The sequence below is a fragment of the Castor canadensis genome, chromosome 13 (assembly GCF_047511655.1).
Source record: "Castor canadensis chromosome 13, mCasCan1.hap1v2, whole genome shotgun sequence".
Lineage (NCBI taxonomy): Eukaryota > Metazoa > Chordata > Mammalia > Rodentia > Castoridae > Castor > Castor canadensis.
The window spans coordinates 54,963,250-54,989,429 of NC_133398.1; the positions used below are offsets into that span (position 1 = coordinate 54,963,250).

A 26,180-nucleotide genomic window follows, 5' to 3' on the forward strand; every position below is an offset into this window, starting at 1 on the left:
CCGACTGCAGCCCGAGGCCCGCGGCCCAGACCAGGGGAAGGGGAAGGGGAAGGAAGCCCTCGCCGCAAGCCAGCGTCTGGGCCGGCACAGAAACTTTCCCTCAGCTGTGCGCAACTTTTGGCCTCCTCTTCCAGCATGTCCTCTCCCTGAGTTTGTCCCCGGGGTTTGCCTCCGTTTCCCTCGTCGTCTCCCCGGCGGCGCCGAGCGGCACACGGGGAACCCGGGCCCAGAGGGGCGCGGGCAAGGGCGGTGGGACCCGGGGCGGGGGAGGAAGGGGCGCGGCGGAGCTGGGCAGGAGGAACTGAGCAAAGGGGACCCAAAACCGGCGTGTGCCCGAAAAGGAAAGAGCCGCCGCGGTTTGCCGATTTGCAGCAGTCGGAATAAAGTTCGCGCCCTTTCCTCGCCGTTTCGCAGCCGTCCCTCGTCTACTCTTCTCTCCAACCCTCTTTTTTTTTTTTTTTTTTGACAGCTGGGTATTAGCGGCCACTCCACCTCCACGCCCGCACCCCCCGGGGGGCGCCAAAGTTGTTTTTCCATCCCCGGAAAGAGCAAAAAAAAAAAAAAAAAAAAAAAAAGTAACAAGCGTTGAGGGGGGGAGGAGAAATATACATCCTCCTTCACGAACCCCCTAGAAAGCCGAGCACAAACACCACCACGAGCCGACTTTTCCTTCGCAAAAGGAAAGCAACGTTGCAGGCAGGACAGTCTTGAAGAGCGAGGCAAAACTTATGGGGCAAGCACAGCCGCCCTAGGTCACCGCGCCCGCCGGTCCCCCTCACCCCTCCTCCCGCGAGCACAGCAGGGCAGCCCCCTCCCGGGACAGTCCGTTCCGAGGTGGGTTGTTTTTTGTTTTGGTTTTTTTTTTTGGCCCGAGGAGGAGCCGGGGGAACTGTGCAGGCTCGGACTTGGGAGCGAGCGCGACCCCGGGCGCGTGTGTAAATCAGTCACCTGAGCGCAGAGGGGCCGCGGCGAGGGCGCGCGCGGGCGGCGGGCGGGGAGTGGCGGAGGCGGCGAGCGCGGCGGCCCGGAGGAAACCGGGAGGGGGAGGGCACGCCAGGCCGAGGCCGCGGGAGCCAGAGGCGGCCCAGGGGCTGGTCCAGGCGCGGCCGCTAAGAGGAGACCAAGAGGCGGGGGCTGCACTTGACAAGCAGCATGCCGAGATGGTAAGAAGTTTCCACTGTCCTTTGCTTTTCATTCTAGACTTGCTAAGAAATGACCCCGGGCGCCCGAGCGCCACCGGGGCCGCGCTTTCCTCCCGTCCAGCCGCATGAGGTGGAGGGGGGCGGGCAGGAGAGGAAACCCAGTCCAACCTGGCCCCAGCTGTGCTCCCGAAACCCGTCCCTAAACTTGGCCCCAAGTTTCCGAGGCGAGCTCCAGGTGGGAGGGTGTGTGTGTGTGTGTGAGAGAGAGAGAGAGAGAGAGAGAGAGAGAGAGAGAGAGAGAGAGAGAGAGAGAGAGAGAGACACTCAAGTTCGGACCCTCGCGCGGCTTTAAGCAAAGGTGAGCAGCCGGCCAGCGGGAGGACTAGGGACTTGGGGACCGGAGTGTGGGGGGGTTGGTAGTGGTGGAAGGGACTCGGCGGATGAATGGAAGGAGCTTGGGGCGGGGAGGAAAGCGGCTGGAGCCTCGGGAACTTTTACAACTTGCGGGCGTGCGAGGGACGGCGATTGGGCGTGGGTGCCAGGGCGCGCCGGGGCGCCGTGCGGCGAGGGCACCGCCACCGGCCCCGGCACGCTCACTCGTCCCCTCCCTGCTTCACGTTCCGAACCTTCCCTTTGTAAGTCAGGATGGTAGGAAATGCTCCTGCAGGGCTCGAAGAATGTGCAAAACATGGGGCAAAGAAAGCCAACCCTAGCTCCAGACATGGATGTGCGTAATTCTGAAGGAGCCGACTTGTTTGACTTAACACATGCACTTGGAGGGTGGGATTTGGGGTCAGAAGAGGGAGCAGAATTAAAAAAAAAAAAAGGTTCAGTAGAAAATTAGGTGAAGTCAACTGTGAGGTGAGGATAAGATTTTTTTTTTTAAGTTCCACGTGCAAGTAGTGGAAGAAAGGGGATGGCATTGCGAAGCGAGGCGCCAGCGCAGCCCTTGCGCACAGCGGCTTCTCTGCAGCGAGGAAGCGGGCAGCGACTTCCCCTGCTGATGAGCCGCGGTGCCCTAGCGCTCTCGGGGCAGTGATTTGTGAGAAATGGGGCTTGACCACTCCCATTTAGTTTGCTTCCACCCAGCGTTGCTATTGTTACCCCCACTTGGGGATTTGATGTGCTCTGTTCTGTGTGTAGATGGAATATATAAAAAAAAGGGCGATAGCGTGTTGGCATTTTTTTCCTCTTCCTTTCCCCCTAATGTGACATATCTTGTTTCAGTGATCAAAGTCACAACTGTAGTGTAGGAGATGCTACTGTCAAATGCAGGCACAGAAAAAAAAAATGCGCCCAGGACTGTGGTTACAGTAACGCTGACAGAAATTAAAGTGGTTTTGAAAGCAGCGTGCGATTTATGATGATTCCCATTTACCCTAGAGTCAAGCTGTTGTAAAACTGATGTACAAAAGACATCATAAAATAATCCTGTGTACCCAGGATTAAAGTGGCAGAAAGTGGCCTGTTGTATTTTTTAATGTACTTCGTGTACAGTTGCAGTTGTTGGAACCTGTGTTTAAGCGAGGTATTAAAACAAAATATTAAATATATCTGTAGAGCTGGAGAGGTTTTCTTTCTTTTTTTTTTGTAACGGCATTTTACACGAGAACATTGCAAAAGTCAGTTGTAGGTATTCCTTTTCTTCTTTTTCTCCCTAGCCAATATTACTATTTGTCTACATATCTGTCCCCATCTACTAATCACTTTGAACGGTGTCGGGGCTCGTTTGTCATCCACCGTTTTGTATTCTGCAGCTTTCAGATGTTGCTGTGCGCACACATCCATGCTTTAAGTGTAATTTATTTCTGGCTCTGTTACTTGGTGTGTCTGATCTGAAGAGGTACTCTAGTAGTGAGAGCTTGTACAAGTTCATAGAACTTCCTTTTTGCCCTTTGGAATCACGCACACAAAAATCCCTTGTGAACCCTTCTAGAAGCTCTGTGTTTTCTATCATACTTGTAGCTGTTTCATTTAAACTGCAGTCTTAATGAAGTTCTTAGTTGTAGCTACTTGTTGTGTTCCCAGAGAGCAGTGTATTTAAAATCCAGATTGCTAATTACTTTACCAAAAAGTACAGGAGTATCTTCACCTGAGGGAAAGTAATCCTGAATCTGAATGTGAACTTTATTTAAATAGAGTGTCTTGTGAGAAAGGTCTGATGTGCCAGCCCACTCCACTGAGAATGTTAAGCTGGGTTGTGTGTTTGCATGTGAAACTTTGAATAAGAACCAACCCTGTGTGTGTGTTTTTTAAAAAAGAAACAGATATTAAGAAAATATTAATAGCAGTAATGCATTCTCATATACCAGATTTTTTTCTTCTTCTACCTGAGATGTAAGTTATCTGTCAGGCAGGGATATGTGATTACAAAAAGCAGCAGACAAAAGCAGAGCTGACTATTGCTATATTAAAATGTAAGTGTTACAGTTTGAATTTTCAAGTGAGAGTTTTTGAGTTCAGTGCTTTACATAACATTTTGTCCTAATCTTGCTTGCTGTCAGGGATGTTTCATGGTTGTGCAATTGCTGCAGTCAAGAATGCCAATTTGCATTCCAGGAGTGTCATTTGATTACTTTTATCTGCGCAGCTCCAAGACCAGCCCAGACCTCTCGTTTCATCTTGCCATGTCACGAGTCAATGCTGTGTCGTCTTTTCAAAAATCTGCCTGATTTAGACAAGAAAGAAAAGTACTTTCATGTTGCAGCCGCAGTCCCCTGCTAACTTGTCAGCAGCAGGATATGATTCACTTGGGCCCAGAAGAATGGAACAGAGAGGCGGGTTAGGCGGTTCAATAGAGCCCACGGACAGGTAGTGTGTGACATCCCCAGAGAGCCACAGTTAATGAAGAACAGGTCTGCTTAGTTCTCCACACACTGACCTGGTGCTGTCCCCACAGTTTTCTCATTTGATCTTTCCCAGCAAATTGATCTTTTCTTGTATTTTTTTGCCTTCCAAGTTAGTCCTTGTGGGACTGAAATTAGCAGAGCAACTTAAGTTGGATAATACAGCTGTTCAGAAAAGAAGAAATTGGACACTGGTGAAAAAAGGGGGTGGGGGGGCAGCAGGGGAGAGGCAGCTATTCTTTTTGTTGTTGTTCCTGGGAATATTTCTGATATTTAGGGTAGTCCAAAATAGGTGATGACTTGAAGTGAGTGGTTTCCTTGACTTTAATTTTAGATTTAAGGTTCAGCACTATTTTAAATACTCCGCAAATATTTGAAAGATGGCCTTAGTGAGTGTGAAGAGTTCAATTTAACCTTGCATGCTCACTTGTTTGGAGTGATTTGCCAGTGGACTTTGGCTTTTATGGCTATTGTAAGATGAACTAAATATCAATGGCATACTTCAACTATATTATTTATAGTCTTCTAAATAACTACAATCCCCAAATATCCAATACTGAATTGCAAAAGAGATTGGACAATAAAAATGTCATTACCAGTGTAACACATAAATATTATGGTACATGAAAATGTTTTCTACAAATTATCATCAGCATTTTTGTTTTACAAAAACTCCACAGATACACTGTTAAACAAAGTGAGTTTTCCACCCCATTCCAAAAATGTAGATTTTTGGAAGGGAGACCAGATTAAAAGTTTGAATTTCAATGGATGGTCATACATGTTACTTGTTTTTTGAGATTAAAATTAGTTTTGTACAAGATGAGTAAATTTAAGGTGGGAATGTATACATAGTTTAAACAGGTTAAAGTTTCACTACAGAATTTTAAAGCTTAGGTTGGAAACAATTGATTCTTAACTTGGTGCATATATAAGGAACAGTGGTTTTTGAATTCCTCCACAGATGGTCTCATTTACCATCTACATCTTGACAAGAAACAGAGTTGAAAACAGCTTTTCTCATGGAAGGAGAGGCAGCCTCCTCAAACCTTTCCTGTTGGATGGGAATTACATAGGATCATTGGTTAGTAAACTCCTCTCTAAAGAGCTAGAGGGAGCCTCACGATTTTATTAGATACACTTAAGCTTAAAAGAAAAAGCACTGTAGCAATGTGAATATTGCACAAAAAGAGTAGGTAGTGCATACTGGCTTAGAGTTTAGGCTTGGAGGTGCTGTTATTTATTTTCTTTTTAGGAATTTTTAATTTTATTTTTTAGTGGTAACAGAGCAACAGAACTTTGTACAAGAGTCAAAGAGTCAGCTAAGCTTTCTAGGATTGTACCATTCAGGTGATTTGACAATTAGTCAAAATGTAACCAAATATATTTTAATATGTTTTGGTTTGCTTAACTACTGTTAGTCATTTTGTCAACTGAAGGAGTTAATTCTCCTGTTGGCAGGCCAGCCTTCAAAGTTATATTAAAAGTAATATCCTATCAAATCACATAGGAGCTGGACACCTTAGTTTATTTCACTAAGGACAATTTCCTTTCTGTATATGAGGGTCTAAAGTATTCTATACACAACTGCTATAATCAAGAGAGAAAATTCCTTCAGAATGAATGCTTAACGTTGTAAGCATAAATAATAAACCCTTTATGTAGTGAAGATAATAGGAATCAATAAACTAAATTTAAAATGTAGAACTTAACTGATTTCAGATTCACTATTTGTCATTTAATTTCACATTTGTTTATCAGAAAACAAATTTTTCCACAAAAATTTGTGATGTGCTTATCTTAAGGAGTCATTGATCATAATTGCTCTTTAATATTTATATATTAGCTTGTAGGAGTATTACTTTAGACAAATTTATTTACCATTTAAGTAAATAATATAATCCAATGAGATAAACTACCCAGATTTGTCTTTTTCTTAATCTCTTGCACAGTAGCTCGCATTATACTGCTGGCCAATAAAAGTCTTTATTTGTTGCTTATTAGAGCCCTCAGCACACTCAGAAGTTCAGCTATAATTTAATTTGGCTGTTCAAAGAGCCTTCCTTGTTTTAAAATGTGTTCTCAGTACCCCTTTGCCATTTGTTGTGAACCTATATTCTAACTCATCTATATGCAGAAGAATGATATTGCAAATACATCATTTTTAAAGTTTTTGCCATAGCAGAGACTTTCTTCTTTCAAAAAATATGTGCACAACAGTATAAATTTTATTCATTTTGCTTTAATTTCCCCTTGACATTCTGTTTTTTTTTTTTGTGCGTGTGTGTGTGATTTAAATTGTTTCACTATAATTTATAATCAGTGTATTCCTCAAGGAATACACTTAAGGTGTAGTGAGAAGAGCACTAAAGAAGAATAAGTTCTGTAATTAAGAATTCTAGTTAACACTATTTCACAATTGTAGTCCCTGGGAATTACAGAGTTTGCCTTGTAATTTCAAAATTGCCAGCACGATCAGTTCAGCTTCCTTAGTGTAAGTGCTGGGAGTTTCGCAGAGTGGAAGACGGCTTGAGAACTTTGGTTATGTTTGTAACAGATCACATTCACTAAAAGACTAGAACTCCAGTATCAGGAATTCTTCCCCAAGGAAGGCAGAATGTGGAACTGCTAAGGGAGTCACTGTATATGTAGCTGACCAGTGGAAATGGCATCCAGCCAGCCCTCTAGTTACAGTATTTAGCAGTTGTCCAAATGTACAGTATTGTCTTGGAACTGGAGGTTCATGAGTTCATAGACCCTGCCTTTTGTATTTAGTACAAAGATGTAACAACCCACACAAAACATTTTTCTCTTATTATGACCTTACATTTGCCAAAGTGCCCCATGCTGAAATTCCTTTTCAGTATCCTTTTTTTTTAGTCCAAAGCCAGACGTGTACCCAGACACAAAAGCCTCTGTGTATAGCAAGCTGTTTTAAATATTGTGACTCGACGATGTGCTGTCCTTTCTCTGCTTGAGCCAAGGATCTCTGCTCAGTGTCTGTGGATTACCAAGCTCCTTCTTTATTGTACCTCTTGTCAGCTATTCCTATTCATTTAACCTTTCATTAATGTCTGTGCAGCTTCACTGTCTGGAAAGGCAAGGAAAAACCAAAAGGCTCCACTGTCACAGTTATTAGATTTCTCGGTTACATCCCAGCAACCATAAAGGAGTAAGAGTCGACACTATTGTCGTGCATGCTGCCGTCCCGGGGTGCAGCTCTTCTGTGCATGTCAAGGACATGTGCCACTTGTTGATATGCGTCCTGGGGATAAATGCACAACATGGGGGATAGGCTGATGCTGGCAGTAATGGGCTTTGTAGGAGTTATTGCAAAGACCAACAGTTTGTGAAGGAATTTTGCTTAACAGGCCAAGGAGATAGACAAGAGTTGAGGTTGCCAAGATCTGCCTGTGCGGAGCTTGTCAGTCACATTGTTTTCATCTAGACTTCACTTGAGGAGAAAATTGAATATGTTTGACAGGAATGAAAAGTCTTACTTTGTTTTTTTTAAAATCTCTTAGAGGACCAAAGTAGTATTTCTGGTACTAGTGTATTATAATTATGTTTTGTACCTACTGAGTTGTGTCTGTAAATGACTGTTAGGAATTTCTGTTAATTTTTACATAACTAGAAAATGATCAAAAGGTATTCCATAGGCATTGCGTGTATTTTAAAATCTGTGTAAAAATAACGCAGCCTGTTAGTTTTTCTATGCTACTGCTTCTCCTTCCGACCTCCCTCTAGTAGAGCCTCGCGTTGTCCCTTGGTTCTGTGGTGCACAGGCTTGTAAGCCCAGAATTTGGGAGGGTGAGGCGGGGCCGTGTAGAGAGACCTTGTCTCAGCAAAACAACTCTCCTTCCCCTAAAACAAAACAGAACAGAACAGAAACAAATGCATCTACCTAGTTTCCATGATGTGAAGGAGAACAGGGATGATCCCAGGGTCATTTTCAGATTGCAGTAAATACAAATATTTGAGGATTTGGGATTGGAAAGTAGTTTGACATCTTAGAAGATTAATAGTTACTTTCAAGAATTTTTGAAGCAGGGTGTGATAATGCATGTCTGGAATGACAGCTACACAGGAGGCTGAGGCAGGAGGATCACAAATTTCTTGAGGCCAGCCTGAGGCAACATTGTTCCCTAGTCCTCCACAATTCTCAGAACATCTGAATAGAAAATGGCAAATTTTAATGCCTTTCTTTTCTCTTTACCTGAGGTTTTTTAACTACAAAAAAAAAAAATCTTTGTTACCAAGGGTGAATAAAAATATTTTTGTCTTACTAATTAAAAATATTTTTGTCAGTTTGCCAAACTATTTTGGGGCTCTGTAATAACTTCTCAAATACATTAGTGAGAGCTGTGAGTGGTGGTACACGCCTATATTCTCACCTACTAGAGAGGCTGAGGCAGGAGAGTCTTGGGCCCAGGAGTTTGGCCAGCCTGGACAACATAGCAATACCGTGTCTCAAAAAAAAAAAATGTTGATCACATTACCAAATCCCTATAAAGTTGTTTATAATTTTTATTTGACTCTACCTTTCTTAGTGACAGCTCTTCCTTCCCCTTCCCTCCCTTCTCCTTTCTTTTCCTTTCATTTCTGTGACATGTTGGGGATTGAACCCAGAGTCTCTTGTGTCGGGCAAGCACTCCACCACTAAGAGACATACTCCCACCCAACACTAACTTTTTAATAGCCCTACTTGAAATTTTCTGTGGTAAGCTGTCATGGTGTCTTATGGAAGTATCAATAGGCTAAGTTATCTTTGATTAAAGGAAGACAGGTGAGCTATTTTTCACACTCCTTCCCCTAGGTGTGGGATGTTTCCTTTCAAGGAAATTTATATTCAGTAATTGTTAGCTAAGTGCCAACCCAGAGCCATGCCCCAGGCTCTTGGTCAGTGGATGGAAGTACTGTGTAGATGAGATGAGCACATCTGCTCAAAACCAGTAGCCTTCCCACAAAGCAATAGTATCTTACCCTTCTTCTACTAATTCTGTTTCCATCCATTATAGTTTCTATTGGAGCAGTAGAAGAGGAAAGAGGGACTTACTTGTGAAAACGTGAGGATGAAGGATCTAATTTTACCATCCCCCTCCCCCCCAGAAACCTCTCAAAACTAGAGTAAAATAGGCCAGTGTTGTGTGGTAATTAGAGAGAAAGATTGGCATGTCAGTAGCTCCTCTGCTGGTTCTGGATGTATTCTTTATCCAGTCAGTATCTCTCTACAGCAGCTGGCTTGGAATCATTGCTTGCCCAGGTATGAAAACAGCATGGGTCAGGGTGTCCAGGCAGGCTCATTCTGCCACCTGCCTCTATTCCCTGGTGGGCACAACAAGGGAGTTGGGTGATCCCTAAATTTCTTTCCAGTTGAGACATTGCATATTTTATATGATAAGATTATATAATTACAGCAGTTTAGTATTTTTGTTAGCTTTATTGTGCTACAATTCCATACTGTACAATTCATCCATTTGATACATACATTAATAGTGCTCCATTGTGTGGATATGTACTGCTTCTTAGTATTCTTTCGCCAGCAGATGGACTTTTGGTTTGTTTCTGTTCTGAGCAATGCTGCTGTGAACATTTGTGTGCAAGTATTTTTGTGGACTCTTGTATATGGACGTGCGAGGGCACTGGCTGGATCATTTAATAACTGCCTTCAGTCTTTAGGGGAACTGCCAAGATGTTTTCCAAGCTAACTGCAACATTGTACACCTCCACCAATGGTTTTGATTCTTCCAGGCTCCTCTCTCCTTACCCTTTCTGACCCTTGTTATTGTCTGTCTTTTGTTTTTGCTTTTTGAGACCAGTTTCACTGTATAGTTAGGGCTGGCCTGGAACTCACAGTCCTTCTGCCTACACTTCTGGAGTGCTGGGATTACAGGTATTTGTAGGTGTTCTTGTCCAGCCACCCCAGTAGCTGTGAAATAGTTTGTCTTTGTGGTTTTGATTTACATTTCCCTGATGACTAGTGATTCTGAATGTTCTTTTCATGTGCTTTTTGGCCGTTAGCATATCTTTGTAAAACAAGAGAAGTTTCTTTTTTTGTCCATTTAAAATTACTTATTTATTTAGCAGTTTAGTATTTTTGTTAGCTTGAACTCAGGGCCCTCTAGCTTTCTAGGCAGGCACTCTACCACTTGAGCCACACCCCAGTCCCCTCATTTGGGGTTTTTAATAGTTGGATTCTAAGAGCTCTTAGTATATTCTGGATACAGATCCTTTATTTAGATGTAAGATTTACAAAGACTTTCTGTCATTCTTTGGGTTGTCTTTTTACTTTCTGATGATGTCTTTTGAAGCACAAAAGTTTTAAGTTTTGATGAAGTCCAGCTTACCTGTTTTTTTCCTTTGTTATCTTGCTTTTTGGAATGCTAAGAGACCATTGTCTAACCCAAGGTCATGAAGATTTACACCTGTGTTTTCTTCAAAGTGTTTTATGGTTTGACCTCCATAAAACATCTGAGAGCAGATTCATAGATATTTGATCCATTTGGGTTAGCCTTTATATTTAGCCTGAGGTAGGGGTCCAACTAAATCTTTGGAATATAGATAGATACCTGTTCCCAGCAACATTTGTGGACAAGATGGCTCTTTTTCCCATTTTATTGTCATGTACCCTGTCAAAAATTAATTGACCCATAGATGTTATTGTTTATTTAAAATTGTAATTTTCTTTGATCTCTGTGACTACCCTTATTTCAGTAGCATACTGTCTCGATTGGTGTATTAAGATGTGCAGTTGGGAGGCTAGTCTCCAACTTTGTTCTTGTTCAAGATTGTTTTAGCTATTTTTTAGTTCCTTAAGAGTTTACTTTAAAAAAGCTCTGGACTTAGCATGTACGGGGTCCTGGGTTCAACAATTTCTGGCACTAAAAAATTTTTTTGATTGTAGTAAAAAATATATAGCATAAACTTTAACATCTTAATCACTTTTTAAAAAGTGTATACATAGTAGCATCAACCCCACCTTGTTTATGCAACAGATCTAGAACATTTTTATCTTGTAAAAGCTGGAACTCTATACACACTGAATAGCTAGCTACCCTTTTTTCTATTCCCCCAGCCACTGGCAAACAGTATTCTATATTTTGTTACTAACAATTTGACTACTTTGAATAACTTTAAGAGGAATCATGAAATATTTGCATTTGGTGCTGATTGATTTTGCTTAGCAAAATATCCTTAAGGTTCATCCTTATTGTAGCTAATGATAGGATCTCTCTCTCTCTCTCTCTCTCTCTCTCTCTCTCTCTCTGAGCCATTTTCTTTATTCAGCAGGAGGTGAGGACATTTAGGTTGAGTCTACCTCTTGGGTATTGTGGATAATACTGCTATGAACAAGGGCATACAAACAAAGTTTCAAGGTCCTACTTTCAGTTCTTTTGAATAAACACCAAGAAGTAGGATTGCTATATCACAGTACAGTCTGCTTCCAAATACTTTGAAGAACCTCCATCCTGGTTTCCATGGGACCACATCATTGTGCATTCCTCTACCAGTGTGCAAGGGTTCCAGTTTCTCCACATCCTCACCAACACTTGCTATTTTGTTTTTTAATAGTGGCAGTAGTAACAGGTGTGAGTCAACATCTCCCTGAGGTTTTGATTTGTATTTCCTTGATAATTTGTGATGTTTTCATATGCTTTCTAGCCATTTTATATCATCTTTGGAAGAATGTCTATTCAAGTCTTCACTCTGTCTGTTTGAGGTAGGTTCTTTCCATGTTGCCTAGGCTGGCCTCTTGGCTTGAGTAGTCGTCTTGCCTCAGCCTCCTGAGTAGCTGGACAGTAGATAGACACCACCACTCCCGGCTTTTTGGCTTCTTGTCTGTTTTTATTTTGGAGTGTTTGTGTTTTGTTGTTGTTGAGTTGTAGGAGTTCTTATGTGCTCTGGATATTGATCTCTTATCAGAAATGTAGCTTACAAATATTTCCTCCCTTTCTGTAGGTTGCCTTTTCATTCTGTTGATAGCTTCCTTTGCTTTTGCCTTGCAGAAGTTTTTAATTTTTTTGTAGTTCCATTTGTGTATTCTTGCTTTTTTTGCCTTTAGCAGTTTCATTTAAAGCTCACATTTATCTGATCCTCAAAAGAATAAAGGCTACATTAAGAAAGTACATTCTATTGTTTAAGTAAAGAGCTCTTGGTGGTACTCCAGAGGACAAGAAATATGTCATTCAGTAGCCAAAAGATGATAGTTCCTAGTTCTCTGTGAAACAACCTGGTTTTACTTTGATGTTTCTTAATTATCATTGAGTTTAAAAGCATTCTAGGTGTTCTGTATGATAACAGACACACTTCATGCCCTGAAGGGTGGAATTAAGTACCTAGAAATAATTGTTTTTGGTTTTATAAATACCTCAAAAGGAAAGGAAAAAAAAACATTATTGAGAAAATTTGTCTTCCTAGACATCCCGTCATAACTAGAAAAACACCCAACAGAGATAAAACTCAACTTACTGTATGATCTCCAAACCCAAAATAACTGGTCCAGTTAAGTTTTAAATAAATAATTATGTTCAACTCTGGCATAGCCATGTTTGGAAACAGTAGCTTGTTTTACAATCTACCTGGTAAATTTTTACAATACTCCGTCATTGAATTCCAAAAACTGGAGAGTAAGTGAAAGGTAATTTAATTTGGAGGCAGCTATGTTTTATCATTGTTGAATTAGAAGGAGTATTTGTTCCAATAAGTTCTAATTTTCTCTTTATTCATGCTAATACAGATCTTATTTATTGCCGTCTAAGTAATCACTTTTTGAGCATTTTGATGAGCTATTCTTGTCTTCACTGCATTGCCAGCTTTTGGCTTTGTGCCAGCTTTTTTTTTTTTTTTTTAAGACAAAACTTTCATTATTTGGCCTCAACTATTAATTAGATGGCTAGCTGGTCAAATTTATATTTATAGAGTATGTGCTTTTTTCTTCACAGTGTTTACACATGTAAACATGTAATTAGCCAATTTAAAATGATACCTCCTGACATAATTTGAGTATTTACTTCTTTTCCTTGAACTATTCTGTAGAGGATATAAAATTATTTATAAATTTGGTATGGCAGAAAAATTTTATATTCACCAGCCACATGATTTTGGTTACATAATTTTTTTTTTCCTGCAGTACTGGGATCAGTACTAGGTATGTGTTCTACCACTGAGTCACACCCCTAGCTTCTATATAAATATATAGTTAAATCAAATACATAAATTTCATTGTATCAAATCACAGTATTTTGTTCATGTTGACCAGAAAAACAAATGTTACTTTTCTATTCGTGGCATGTTTTGACTTGTGCTTTTATGCATGTTATATCTATATAAACTGACAAAATCATGTAGGTTCTTTTGGTGATTATCTTACACTATTTGGGTACATAAAGAATGCAGTTAACTAAAACAATATAGCTATACAAAGAAGGGGCACTTGATTCTCTGACCTGTGGCATCTAATCTCCTGAAATACACATTTCATTATCTAGGGGACTAGGGAAGTCCATCCTGTCAACACTATCCTAACAGCAGGTATGCTTCTGGGGTACAGTGTGGTGGTTCACATTTTTGTCTCACTCAAAGTGGCAGTTGGCAGTAAAATATTACATTTCTTGGATTGCTTTTTGATTGACGAAAGCAATTTTGCATCACATTGCCTGACTTTAAATTACATTAAAGAGTAGAGATATTTTTTAAACTCAAAAATTCTGCCAGGTCTTGAACCAGATGTTTTATGTGATGAGTGTCCTCTGTAAGAAAAAGGACTGTGCTGGTCATCCCAGCTGCATGTCTGTCTACAAACAGCAGCCAGGCACTGGCAGTGATAATGAGGTCTAAGGAAACCAGCGTGTGTGGAGAACATCTGTGAGAAGCTGGGAGCAGTGTGCTGTGTGTCTGTAGTCCTAGCTGTGGTCCTGGAGTCTGGGAGGCTGAAGCAGGAGATTCACTTGAGTTTAGTACTTGGAAGTCAACCTGGGATGGAGGAGGAGGAGAGAGACACACATACACCCTATCTATCAAAAAAAGTATCCCTGAGAAACTAGCAGTTTGATCTTCCTTATAGGGAGGGTGGAGGGCAGAACAGTATGGTTTACTGAATTTTGAGGGTGGAGAGAGGAAAAGTTTAACACTTGTGTGCTCTCACACTGCAACTAGTAATGGTTCTTGGCTTTCGTAGTTTTAGGTGTATTTATGCATGGCATAGATGAAGAGTGGGTGGATCACTAAATGTTGTATCCATTACTATTACTGAATTATATTTCTTAAGTACAGATATAAATTACAGATATTATACAGATTATAAATCTTACAGCCAGCAAGAAGATGTTTACTTACTATGTAATACACTATAGTAAAATGATTTAGTAAATCATTTACTGATTTAGTAAAAACTAAAATACATACTTTTTAAGTTTTAGGTTTTTATTTTTTAATTTTTAGGGGGGCACTATTGGGGATTGAACTCAGGATTTGTGCTTTCTAAGCAAGTGTCATCCTACTTATAATCCTACTGCAGTTTTTCCTACATATCCTGCAAAACTGGGATTACTGGTTGTTTGCTGAGATGGGGGTCACTGACTCTAAACTGCCGTTCTTCCTGTCTCCTCCTCTCAAGTAGGTGGGATTATAGACATGTACCACCATTCCCCCCTACCTCCCCCGTTTGTTCTTTTGAGATAAGGCTTTTTTTTTCTTTGTGCAGTGTGAGCTGAACTTACCATCCTAACAGAGTAGATGGGATTACAGGTGTAAGCCACCACTCTCAGCCCCTTTGTTAGGTTTTTATGTTCAAGTTGTACAATTGGTGTTCTGGTTGCTTTATTTTTCCAATGTATAACACAAGTTTTAGTTATTTTAGAATTTAACAAACATTTGAGTTTTTATGATATATATGACACTGTATTAGATGTTGTAAGTATTACAGATAAATGGAAGCTGTAACTGTAGGAGCACTCATTGGCTGAAGACACTCATCATCTTAATAAAATAACCATAGTCTGAGGTCTGCCTCTGACCTTCCTATTCATAGAAACATAATTTTATCCACATTTTTTTGAAAGAGACCAGTTTTTCAGGGGCTCATTTATCTTGTTTGCTTGCAGTGGGGTGGGGCACATGCATTTAAGCACACACTTGTGCATGTGCACCATGAGAACATCTACATATCTGCACACTGAGTGAGAGGGTACCAGTGTCTCCTACTGGCATGATTAGCACTTTCTCTCCTTTGCAGCCAAACTTGAGTGGAGAGTCAAATTATAATCGGAATGTTGTTCCTTACTTTATGAGCCTACAGTCTGTGTAGAGCGCTGTAGGATGTGGTGGGGGTCTTTGCCTCCTGTCCTGTAGGGAAAACTTTGAGCAGCAGGGATTGTTTCTTGTCCTGAGCTGTGCTTAGAAGAATTTTGGCCAAGCATTTACCCAGCTTGCTTTTTCTTCTGCTTCCCACTCAAACTTTCTGATCGACAAGTTCGTTTTTCTTTTGATGCATTAATTTTCTCAAACTGATAACTAGTCTGCTGTCCTGGGAGCTACTTGTTAAGGTGACTTTGCATCTGCTTGTTTTTTTTATGGATGTAATACAGATGGCTTCTTCATTTCATTCATTTAAAATTTCTGAAGGATACCTTATGCTGCTACCTTATATGTAACATGATTTGTGTGTAAGTAGGTGAACATGACGGGAGCCCATAGGATAAGTCAAGAGTTTTGTGGGGGAGGGAAGATGTACATTATGTTTTTTTTAAAAGAGATTGAGTCTAGTTATTAAATACCTGGTGTAGAATGTTCCATTGTTCAGTACCTTGCAGGAACATATCCTTATGTGAGACTGGCCATGTAGACAGGTGATAAACTGCTTTAGAAGTAAGTAGGGGCCCAGGGGATGAAATGCCTTACTTTGTAAAGTTTGATATGTATTAATGATATCTATAAAGAAGTGGGTATGTGCGTAATCTCCGAATCTGTTTTCTGTATATTAGAAAAGTATTTCAGGTACATTCAGCTTCTTTTTCCATTATAAAATTAGGGTCAACATTAGTCAGTAAGGATTCTTAATAACATTTCACATTATTTAAGTTCCACATTTATGTAATGTATTGTTTTATGATTGTCAAAAAGGATTAAGAAGCTGAAGCTACACTTTATAATTGTTGATCCCAGCAATTTCCCAAGGAGGTTTTTTTTTTAGCAGCATCAGATTTGAACTCAGGGCCTCAGAACTTGCTAGGCAGGCGTTCTTACCACTTGAGCCACTTCATCAGCCCTTATTTCCAGTCTTTTGTTCTTCATAAAACACTTCAATATTAAGAAAAACTATGAAAAGAGAAGGTAAAAACAAAAGGTACTGAACATCCACGACACCAACCAGAGAGATAGAAGTTGGAGCCATGCCTGTGTTTGCGGTTTTCTTAGGTCTAGTCTGACTTTTAACCTTATGTCCAGGTTTGTAGGCTGCATGTAAGTTTCCAAGCAGGAGTGCAAGTGTAATGTGAGCATTTTTATTATTTAAGCCTAAAGAGTTAAATACATTGTAAATAGTAGATTTGAAAAGGTGTCTGAACAGAAAATAAAACGAGGGTGATGGTGGAGAGAATGCGGAAGTTGCATTGACAGAAATGTAGTTAGAAAAGTACACCGTGGGGCTGGGGTTAGTCAGTGGTAGAGCTGGGTGTTTATTATGACCAGGCCTTGGGTTCAGTCTCCAGCACCAAAAGAAGAAAAACAAAGAGATAAAGATACTGGAAAACAAAGAGCCAATTAAAAAAAGTGTCGTTAGACACACTTTATGTGTTTTCCCCAGCTCTCACTTTCTAGGCTTTTTTGGGGTTTCCTTTTGCACCCCCTCATCCATTGGGCAAGTCCTATCATATCTGCCTGCTGGTTACCATCCAGTTACTATATTTGCTGCTGGAGTTACACTGCTCTCAACAGTCGTCTGTGGTACTGGCCTGGTCCTCCAGTCTTGCTTATCTGCCTGCCGCAATACCCAGACTCCTCTCTAGGGAGGAATCACTTTATCTCAACACTTTCCAGTGACTTTTTTTTTTATCATACCTGCAGTGAAAGCCAAACTCCCTACCAGAACTGAAAAGAAGTAACTTGGAGTCCCTGCCTGTCTCCAGCCACATGTCCTACCCCTGCTCCCTTGTTGTATTGCCTGTATGTATCACATATATAGGACCTTCTGCTGCCCACTGCTGACCATTGAGTTTGCCAGGCTTGTGCCTATCCTGGCCCTTTGGCTGTGGTTTTCCTCTGTCATCCATGCTCTCTCTCATGGGGTCCTCCCTTATTTCATTGTGATTTTCCCTAGTCATCCTTTCAAAACCACCTTTGAGCAGTTTTCCTGTGGTATGTTTTCCACACTGCCCTAACCAGACTGGACCCTGCTTTGCCCTGGAGATAAAGAAGCTCTGGTATGTACAGGTGGTGTGGCAGTAGACAACTGTGCTCTCTTTCCTGGACTTTTTCCTCATAGCATTTATCACTACTTAAAAATATGTGAGGTTTTTGTTGTTGTTGTTTACATGTAGTTTGTTTTTGTGTGTCCCCACTTCCCACCCCAGGATACAAGCCTCATAAGAACAGGAATCTTTGTCTTATTTCTTTCTTTCTATGGCCTGTGGCAGTGCCTTACATGGGGTCTACCTGGCAAATATTTATTGAATGAATGAATAAATATACACACATGTGATTGTCCTTGTGATCTGTAACTGATTCTTCATCAGGGTTTATCAGGGCTTAGTTATTTCATGGAGAAGTATTCATGACATCTGCTTTTGCACTTATCTGAACTGCTGGCATTTAGCACAGTTGGAACAGTGGTTTCCAGGATAACTTCATATATAAAGCTTAATTGGTTTCTTTGGGTTTCCATGACTTAAGTTTTTTTTTAAAAATAGCCTTATTGAGATATAATTCACAGACTATACAGTTCACTACTATGACTAAGCTTTGCATTGCCATTTTGTAGTTACAACTACAATTTTGAAGATACTTATAGGGAAATTAAGAGATGATATGCATACATAGCTCAGTTTTAAATACCATCTTAAGTTATATAGTTTTATAACGTTTGAAGAACTCTTATAAATAAGATGTATGACGAGATCAATAAACTTGAATGACACATTTAAGTAACTAATATACTAATGGATACACTAAGGAAACTCCAAAACCACAAATAAGCAGATGTAAGTATTAACTATATAAAGTATCACCCTAGAAGATCATAATAGCTTAAGATGCTTTTGGAGCTTTTTGTTTGAAATTGGCTTCAGATAGCCATGTTTATTTCCTCTATGTCTCTTCATTCTAGAATATTTTCCATGACATAGTTTTGGTTTTCTGAATCATTCAGAAGCCTGGTGAACATTGTGGGTGAAAGCTTCTGACCAAGATGTGAGATTGCATGTGTACCCCTATGACATTAAGCAATTTTGTGTACAGTTCTTAGGCTAGAAATAAGAGGAGTATATGTATATTTTCTCTTAGTTGAACAAACCTGTGTGTGATGGGCATAAATAAATGCTAGTAACATTAGGAAGGTGAAAGCTACTGATGTTCAAATTTGTTCAAATAAACTTTCACCTTTATACTGATATTTGACAGAAGGTGAAGGAAAATGTAGTTGTTAGAGTGAAATACGATTTTATTTTAGTATTTGTGCTTTAAGATTTTTTTTTGCACATCTGTAAGTTATGGTTCAAAGGAACACCTATATGTTTCCTTTTGTGACTTCCTGGATATCAGTTAAAGAAAGCATTATTATTAGTGTTGTCTTGGCTAAATCTGTGTTGTTGAACTTCCTTCCAATTCATCTTAGAAACTTTTTCCACAGTATAAAACTCTTAATTTTGTGTGAAACCTACAGATCTTAGAATCATTGCATTGTTAAAAATAGAAAAAGTAATTTTGAAAATGCAGTCTGTTTTTTGAAGTCACACCCTTTCTAGAAATGATGCTTATTTGAGGGATGAGAGTTTAAGAAATAAAAAGAATAAAGTAATTTTAACTCTAGAGTAAGATAATTTTACATTCACTTCTTCATTCCCCTCAGCGTTCTCTGAAACTCTTGAACCTCTTGATTTAAAAAAATGTTAAGACACATGTGTTTTTGGAAGTAAACACTTTGGAGGCTGACACCGAGAGGATTATGGTTCAAGGCCAGCCTGGACAAATAGTTCTCAAGACCCCCATCTCCAAAATAACCAGAGCAAAATGGTTATTTTATTATTATTTTTATTGCAGGTAACTTTGTGTTACCTGCAGTCTGCTAGGTGTTTTCTTTTAGCTAAGTCTAAAGGTCCTTTACATAACTGGTATGCTAGGCTTCCTACAGAATTCTCTGAAGGAAGAGAGGGCTCTTAGCAGGCCCTGTTACGAGGGGGAAGGCTCTGCTGGATCAAAACCCGAGGGCATAATTAACAATGTCTTTGGAGGGACCACGTGTGCTGTCTTCATGGACCATTTGGCCTATGAGATGGGATTTGGTTCATAATTCATTGTCATGTACTGTAACTCCTGTGGGAGTATAAGGTCTAGCTGCTTTACGTTGAATAGTTTCTGAATGTTTTATCTTGTTCCAGGGTGGATTATTATACTTGAGAATGCACTTAATTACAAACCTTATGTTTCCAACACCCATTCACACTACCTCCTCTTTACTATACCTGACTTCATCGATGAAATTTCATTTGCAGATTGAGGATAGTAGTGTATTGAGTTTTTGGGAGACGGAAGCTGTCAGATTTGAAATTACTTCCTTTTTGGTGCCTTCTCTCCACAAAGAAGTTTTGGATCTTTTTATTTAAAAAATTAGTGTTAATTTTCTCAGCAAAATAAATTTATATTTGATAAGATACTGAGGAAAAGGCAGCATTTGTTTATATTGGGTGTCTCTTAGAATATTTTAGTAAGAGTTTGAGGTTTACTGTGTTTTTATAAGTTTATGTATCCTGGGTTTCATTTAAGTAAAAATCTTTGACTGAACCAAGGCCTTACAAAAGAGACACTTTGGAATATTTCTCGTTTCAGTCTTTTGAAGTTGAGTACAGAAATTTCTTATGAAATTTCAGTTTTCTTAGGGGTATATGTAATGTCTCCAGCTTCCTATTATGCCTTTTTTATGAGCTTAATCACACTTTATTGTAATCAGCTGTTAACACATCTGCACATGGTGCTCTGTACATTATCAGATTTATCTTGATCTTTTCATTTTTATGACTTTATCAAAGAATAAATGATACTAACTGTACCATGTTTTACTGATAGATTTGTTTAATAGATTTGTGTTGTAATATTTAAGTTCTTGCCCAGTAGTTATGGATATGGGGTAGCTTCATATGTCTCAGACAGACTTTTTACTTGTCAAAATTAAATTATACTGCCTTGTATATTTTTACTTTTAAAGTTTACTGTTTTATTCTTGATTTAGGAATGCTTGACTACAAGTATTAAAATTTCCTAAATGTGTTTGATCAGAGTACAGCTTCTTTGGAAGGTGATTCTTTTTTTACTAAGTTAATTTTATACAGTCAGCTTCCTTAATTTGTAATGTAGGCTCAATGAATGCTGGAGGGTGGTGTTTTTCTAAATTCCCCCTGAGAAATCTTTAAAGAGATGTTTAAACAAATCAAAATATGCTTACAACTTAAAAGAAATAATTTGATGTGGCAAGTTCTCTTATTTTTTTCTTTTTTTAAGATGCTCCATAACCTTTCTTTGAGTCTTTGGTTTAAGTCCTCTGTCATATAATGCCAAAAACTTTGTTCTGAGCTGTGTATGTGTTGAAACATGTGTGCCTGTCCCAGTGTCATGACTAATTATATCTCTTGTATGCTTGCTTCTAGTAATTGGAAGGTGGACCTACCGCAGCATGCATGTTAGCATTTAGTTTTATCCGAAGGACCTGTTACCGAAATCAAGTGTTCCACCATGTAGCAACTTGACAGCCTGAACAGATACTAATATTTAAAATAACATCTTCTAGCTTATGTTTTGCAGAAAAAGTGTACTTTTAGAGAAGAAAAGCTTTAGTTGTCCTTGCAAGTGCATCTGTCTTTACTGGTAATTATACACCAATACTGACTGACATTGCAGTTTTGACTGCGTTATTTCATTTGTGAATTGGAAATTGGTGGTTTGGTGTTGTGATAGCAAAATTGTATAGGCTTTTTTTTTTTTTTTTTTTTTAGTCAGTGCTTTTCAAAACACTGTGACTTGTAGAAGACCTGCTGGTGCTTTGGTCACTTAATCTTCATGGATTGGTCTAAAATAATATGGAGTTTATTCTATGAAAATGCATTGAGTAGAATTTTCAGAGATTACTTTAGCAATTTCGTCTTGGACATGCTTGTGACTAGGGTAGCAAACAATTTGTTATATGCACCAGCATGTGTGAAGATGTGTGGTCCTTGTCCATGCCTGCTGAAAGAGAATTTTACCAGAATGCAGTCTCTGAGCTGCAGCCTTGTGGAAATTGAGTTTTAGGACTGGGAGCAGTTATGCTGGTGGTAGATACGGTATTTAGTGTTGTACTGTGTTGTATGGTGATTTCGTTCTAAGGACTTAAGAGATTCTAGTCAGAACTTGGGAAAGAATATGCCACAGAATTTGTGGCAGTTACATTTTTTTCTTTCTATCAAGTTTTATTTTAAAGCTTTGGAATTTGACAATGATATTCAATAAATAGTGCTTATCCCCATAAGAAAAAAATGAAATTGGAACACACAAAAGTATGTTCTAGTTGGATCAAGCAAGGGGGAGATTTCTTTTTAAAACATTTTTATTAGTATATAATAGTTGTACAGGGGATTTCGTTGTGACATTTGCATATATATATATATATATATATATATATATATATATATATATATATATATACCTTGTACCTGTTTGGTTCATCCCTTCTATTATTCTCCTTCTTTCCCTATTCCACTTCTTAAAATGACTTCTACAGTCTTTAGTATTCCAAGAAAGAAATACAATGACTTTTGTTAATAAATAGGCCTTTTTGGCTTTGCTTAAAGAGTTAGTGAAAAGATTTTACAATTCTGTTATTAATAATTGTTTTAAATTTAATGTTGAAAATCCTAGATTTTCTTTTCTCTTCTGTTATAGTAAAAAATAACATTCTTCAGTGCTGTTTCACACTTAGGTCTGTCTTTTTAATTTTAAGTGTGTTTTCTGTCTTTTTTAAAAAAATAAAAGTTTGCATTGTGTCTATCATAAGGTACAGAGGCATTGATCTTGAATGTTTTGTGTTCTGGGATCTGGGGTTTGTACTCTTAGTATAATTTCTGTTTTGAAAACTGAACTCCCAGTGGTTTCTTTCTGATCAGTATATCATAACTTGTTAACATTAGAAAAGTTAGATCATCAAAGCCATCTAACTTTTGAAGACTGACTGTAAAAAGCAGTGTTAAATAATAAAAAAGGTTCCTCTCTTTTTAAGATGTCCATTTCTCTTAGAGTTCTTGTGGTGTCAATCAAATGAGTGCAGGTGTGTTTGGTTTTAAGCATAACTGATGATGGAAATCAGAGCTTGCATCTTATAGGCCGAGTAAGAGGAAGGGTTGTTTCAAAATGCAGGGCTTCCTGGCAGTGCATGAGAGGGCTGGCGCCCAGCCTGACTGATAGGAGCAGCTTCCCACTTGTCAGTGGTCTGTGAAATCTGAAGGTGTCAAGGCTTGTTTGGTTTCTGAACTGGGGATGCTACCACCTCCACAGGGCATTTGGAAATCTTGGAAAGTGTTTTGTTTGCCACAAAAACTGAAATAGGCTAGTGACATTGCTTTGTCCAGATTTCAGAAGAATTTACCACAATGATGAATTGTTCTGCCCAGAATATCAGGAAGACCACTAATTGGAATTACTGGGTAGTTATTAATATAAAAAATTAGTAAAAATACGATGGTCTTCTCCCCAGAATTCCTACCTGACAGACTTTTTTTTTTTAAGGAATGTTCTGTTTTTTGAAGTATATATACTTACTGCAAGTTAACAAGTAGAACTCCAAATTACACTTTGCATTCTTGAGTAAATGTGATTTGTAAAGGCACATAGATATTTTATACACTTGGCACACTAAAAACATTTAGTCATAATCCCCCAAATCAAACACAGATACACTGATATATGCAAATGCCCACCACAGTGTTTGTCATTGTTTGATAAATTAGTACTTTATAATTTTGTTGAAACTCATAGCTCTTAAGTTTTTGTACTAAAAAAGTTATTATCCTTGTGAGAAATTGCTAACCTGTTATTAGATTTTTAAGTCAGCCAAAAAAGCTTTACAAATAGAAACAAATAGAACAGCAATAAAAACCTGTAGAATTTTCACATTCTTATCATTCTGAAATTGTTAGAAATTCTAGCACAAGACTACCTATATTTGAATTAGGAACAACAATTTTATAATACAGTACCTAACCTCTCACACACATCTGTAACTTCAACCAGCCAGACATATTTGATGAAATCCACTTAGTTGGCAGTAGAGGTCTTATTTTAGCATATATACAGTGCTATATCTAGAATGACCATGGGTGACACCTCAATACTAGAAGAGGGCAAACAACAAATAACCTTGCCCTTTTTGGTCTTCTTATCAAGATCAAAATTTGAATATTGATTTTGCTACTGACTAAGGCAGAATCTTGTGCACATTCCTTCATCTGTTTTTGTGGTAAGAAACACTTAAAATTTATCTTCAGTTTTTTTAAAGTAGACCATTCACTAATGTTAACTATATTCATATTTTTGGTCCTTAAAAAGAACTTTAATTTTGAAATAAGCTTGAGCTTAATTCCTCATTTCCTCAGTTTCCTTCACCTAACATTCATTTTTACCATGGCTGTGCAATTTTTCAAATTGGGATATAATTCATTTTCCGTAAAGTGTAGAGTCAGTGACTTTTAGGTTATCCCCATGATTATGGGACCATCAATGCTGCTTAATTCTGGAACGTTTTCTTCACCTCCAAAAGAAATTATACACAATTATAGTAACTCCCCTCTTCATCTCATTTCCCAGCCTTAGCATCTTTCACTTCTTGAGGGGTTCTCTTTTCTATAAAATAGGTATAATAATACTTATATCAGAATATTTTTGAGATAACGTGAAAATGCCTAGCATAATATCTGTCTACTACAAGAGCCAAACACCCATTAATTATAGAAAGTATCATATACTTTATATGAATTATTTTGGAGGCTGTGTTGTCAGTTTCTAAGTGAGATTTCGCTTACTATATATTGTTTAGCAGACCTACAGTGTGCAAGATACTAAAGAACACAGTGCATATACGCTTACATGCTAAAATAACTAATACGTGGGGAAACCACTTATAAAACCCCAAAAATGGGTATTAAATATTATTTTACAGATGTTAGCTTAGGTAACATCTCTTGCAATAGGTACTCATGATGCATGCAGATCTTTTTTGTTGATTGAACCTTTATTTTAAAGCATTTTCTGACACATACCTTCATTTTTAAAAGCATTTTCAGACTTTGTATTTCTGATATTAGAACAAGGTATGGTAAATACTACAGTGTGTTAAAACCACTCAAGAATCATAAAGGTTGTGTTTTATCTTAAGTGACAGATCTATATCTCTTGACCTGGATTTGATTAACTTTTGATGACATGATGGCTTGATAGTGGACATACCATTTAACGAAAATATCTGCATTATGGGGAATAGTTAAGATTGTGATGTTCTCACCAGCATTTTTGTGAGTGTTTCTAAGCATTTATAGTGCAGCAAGAAGCAACACAGGCAGCATAGGATAGCATAGATAGCATCTGTGTCACAAAGACCTGAGTTTGAATCTCAGTTGTGCTGTGGGAAATTTGACAAGGGACAGAATTTCAGTAAGCCTCATTTTCCTCATTTGTGAATATAAAGAATAATAATTGCCATTGCTTAGTTGAAACAGGGATCAAATAAGACATAGTTTGGATAAGGATGAGCACAGTGAAAACACCAGGTGGGCACCAGTGCTTGTGTCTGTAATCCTAGCTACTTGGGACACAGAGATCAGGAGGACTGTGGCTTGAGGCTAGCTCAGAGCAAAAAAAGAGAGACCCTATCTCAAAAATACCCAATATAAAAAGGGGCTGGCCAAGTGGTTCAAGTTGTAAAGTGCCTACCTAGCAAGAGTGAGGCCCTGAATTCAAACCCCAATACCACCAAAAAAATAAAATAATAAATGAAAATAACCCTAAAATGGTGAATGTCTTTCAGATTTCCTTATGTTTTTTTTTAAAAAGGCTGTTTAGTCCTTTGATGCCCACTAATTTATGTGTGATCTTTTAAAATTTGTTTAGTACACTGTCTAGTAAGTCATTTCTGCTTTTGAAGTAGAGAACTGTAATGTTTAAATGAAGAATCTGAAGAGCAACAAAAATATTAATTTTCCTAGTTGAGGTTACAGTGGTGGAACTGGTGGGGTTCCAATCAAAAAAGCTGATTTTGTTAAATACAGTACCTTCTGTTTATAGTTAGGCCTGCCTTTTGTGAAGTGGCTACAATGTTTTATGGTATTTAAAAAGTAATAAATCTAAGGAAATCTCAGTTCCTAATGTTAGCTTATGCAAAAATAGAACTGTTGAATTAAATGGGACTGAAGTGTTCATTTGGTGTCAGAATGGTGAACATTATTGGGACTGGCGACAAGCACCGGAATGCCATCTTTCCCCATTCACTTGACCTGACTACTCTTCTTAGCTTTTGGTATGTCTTACTGTCTTAGCTTTTAGAGTCTTAGTGGCAAAACTATAGTGTTTGTCACAAATATGCCTGTCTGAAAAGACATATGGCCATTGCAGTATTTTGCCATCATGAAATTAAAGAAATACTTTTTTTTTTTTATTAAGATGAATACTTCTGAGCAGAAGCAAAGTTGAACTGTAGAGAAGACTTTTGAGTGACAGCTAATGGCTTAAGGGGAAGATGTCATGGATATGAAATGACAGCGAGTTCTTTCCCCTTTTATGCCAGGGACATTGAAGTTCTCTGAAAGCAAAAGGGAGATAGAGGAACATAAACAGCTGCCCAGTGAATTTGGTAAGAAGGTAAATGATTAAAACAGAAAGTGAAGAATGGTAAGGGTTAAGGTGTATGTGATAGCATTCCAGATAGGCACTGTGTGGCATGGACCAGAAGAAGGCACAAGGTCTG

At 38.7% G+C, this 26,180-nt stretch overlaps 1 protein-coding gene across 12 annotated transcripts in view; it reads left to right on the forward strand.

The window, feature by feature from the left end:
* The first annotated feature begins 634 nt into the window (after positions 1–634).
* Bnc2 (basonuclin zinc finger protein 2) overlaps positions 635–26,180 on the forward strand; it is a 420,512-nt gene continuing 394,966 nt past the window's right edge. For 3 of the 12 annotated variants that reach the window (XM_074051764.1, XM_074051766.1, XM_074051767.1), the window contains exon 1: positions 1,026–1,163. In XM_074051764.1, coding sequence (XP_073907865.1) covers positions 1,161–1,163 — 3 coding nt within the window. In that variant the 5' untranslated portion in view covers positions 1,026–1,160. The other 9 variants (XM_074051779.1, XM_074051778.1, XM_074051785.1 and 6 more) reach the window with 7 other exon arrangements.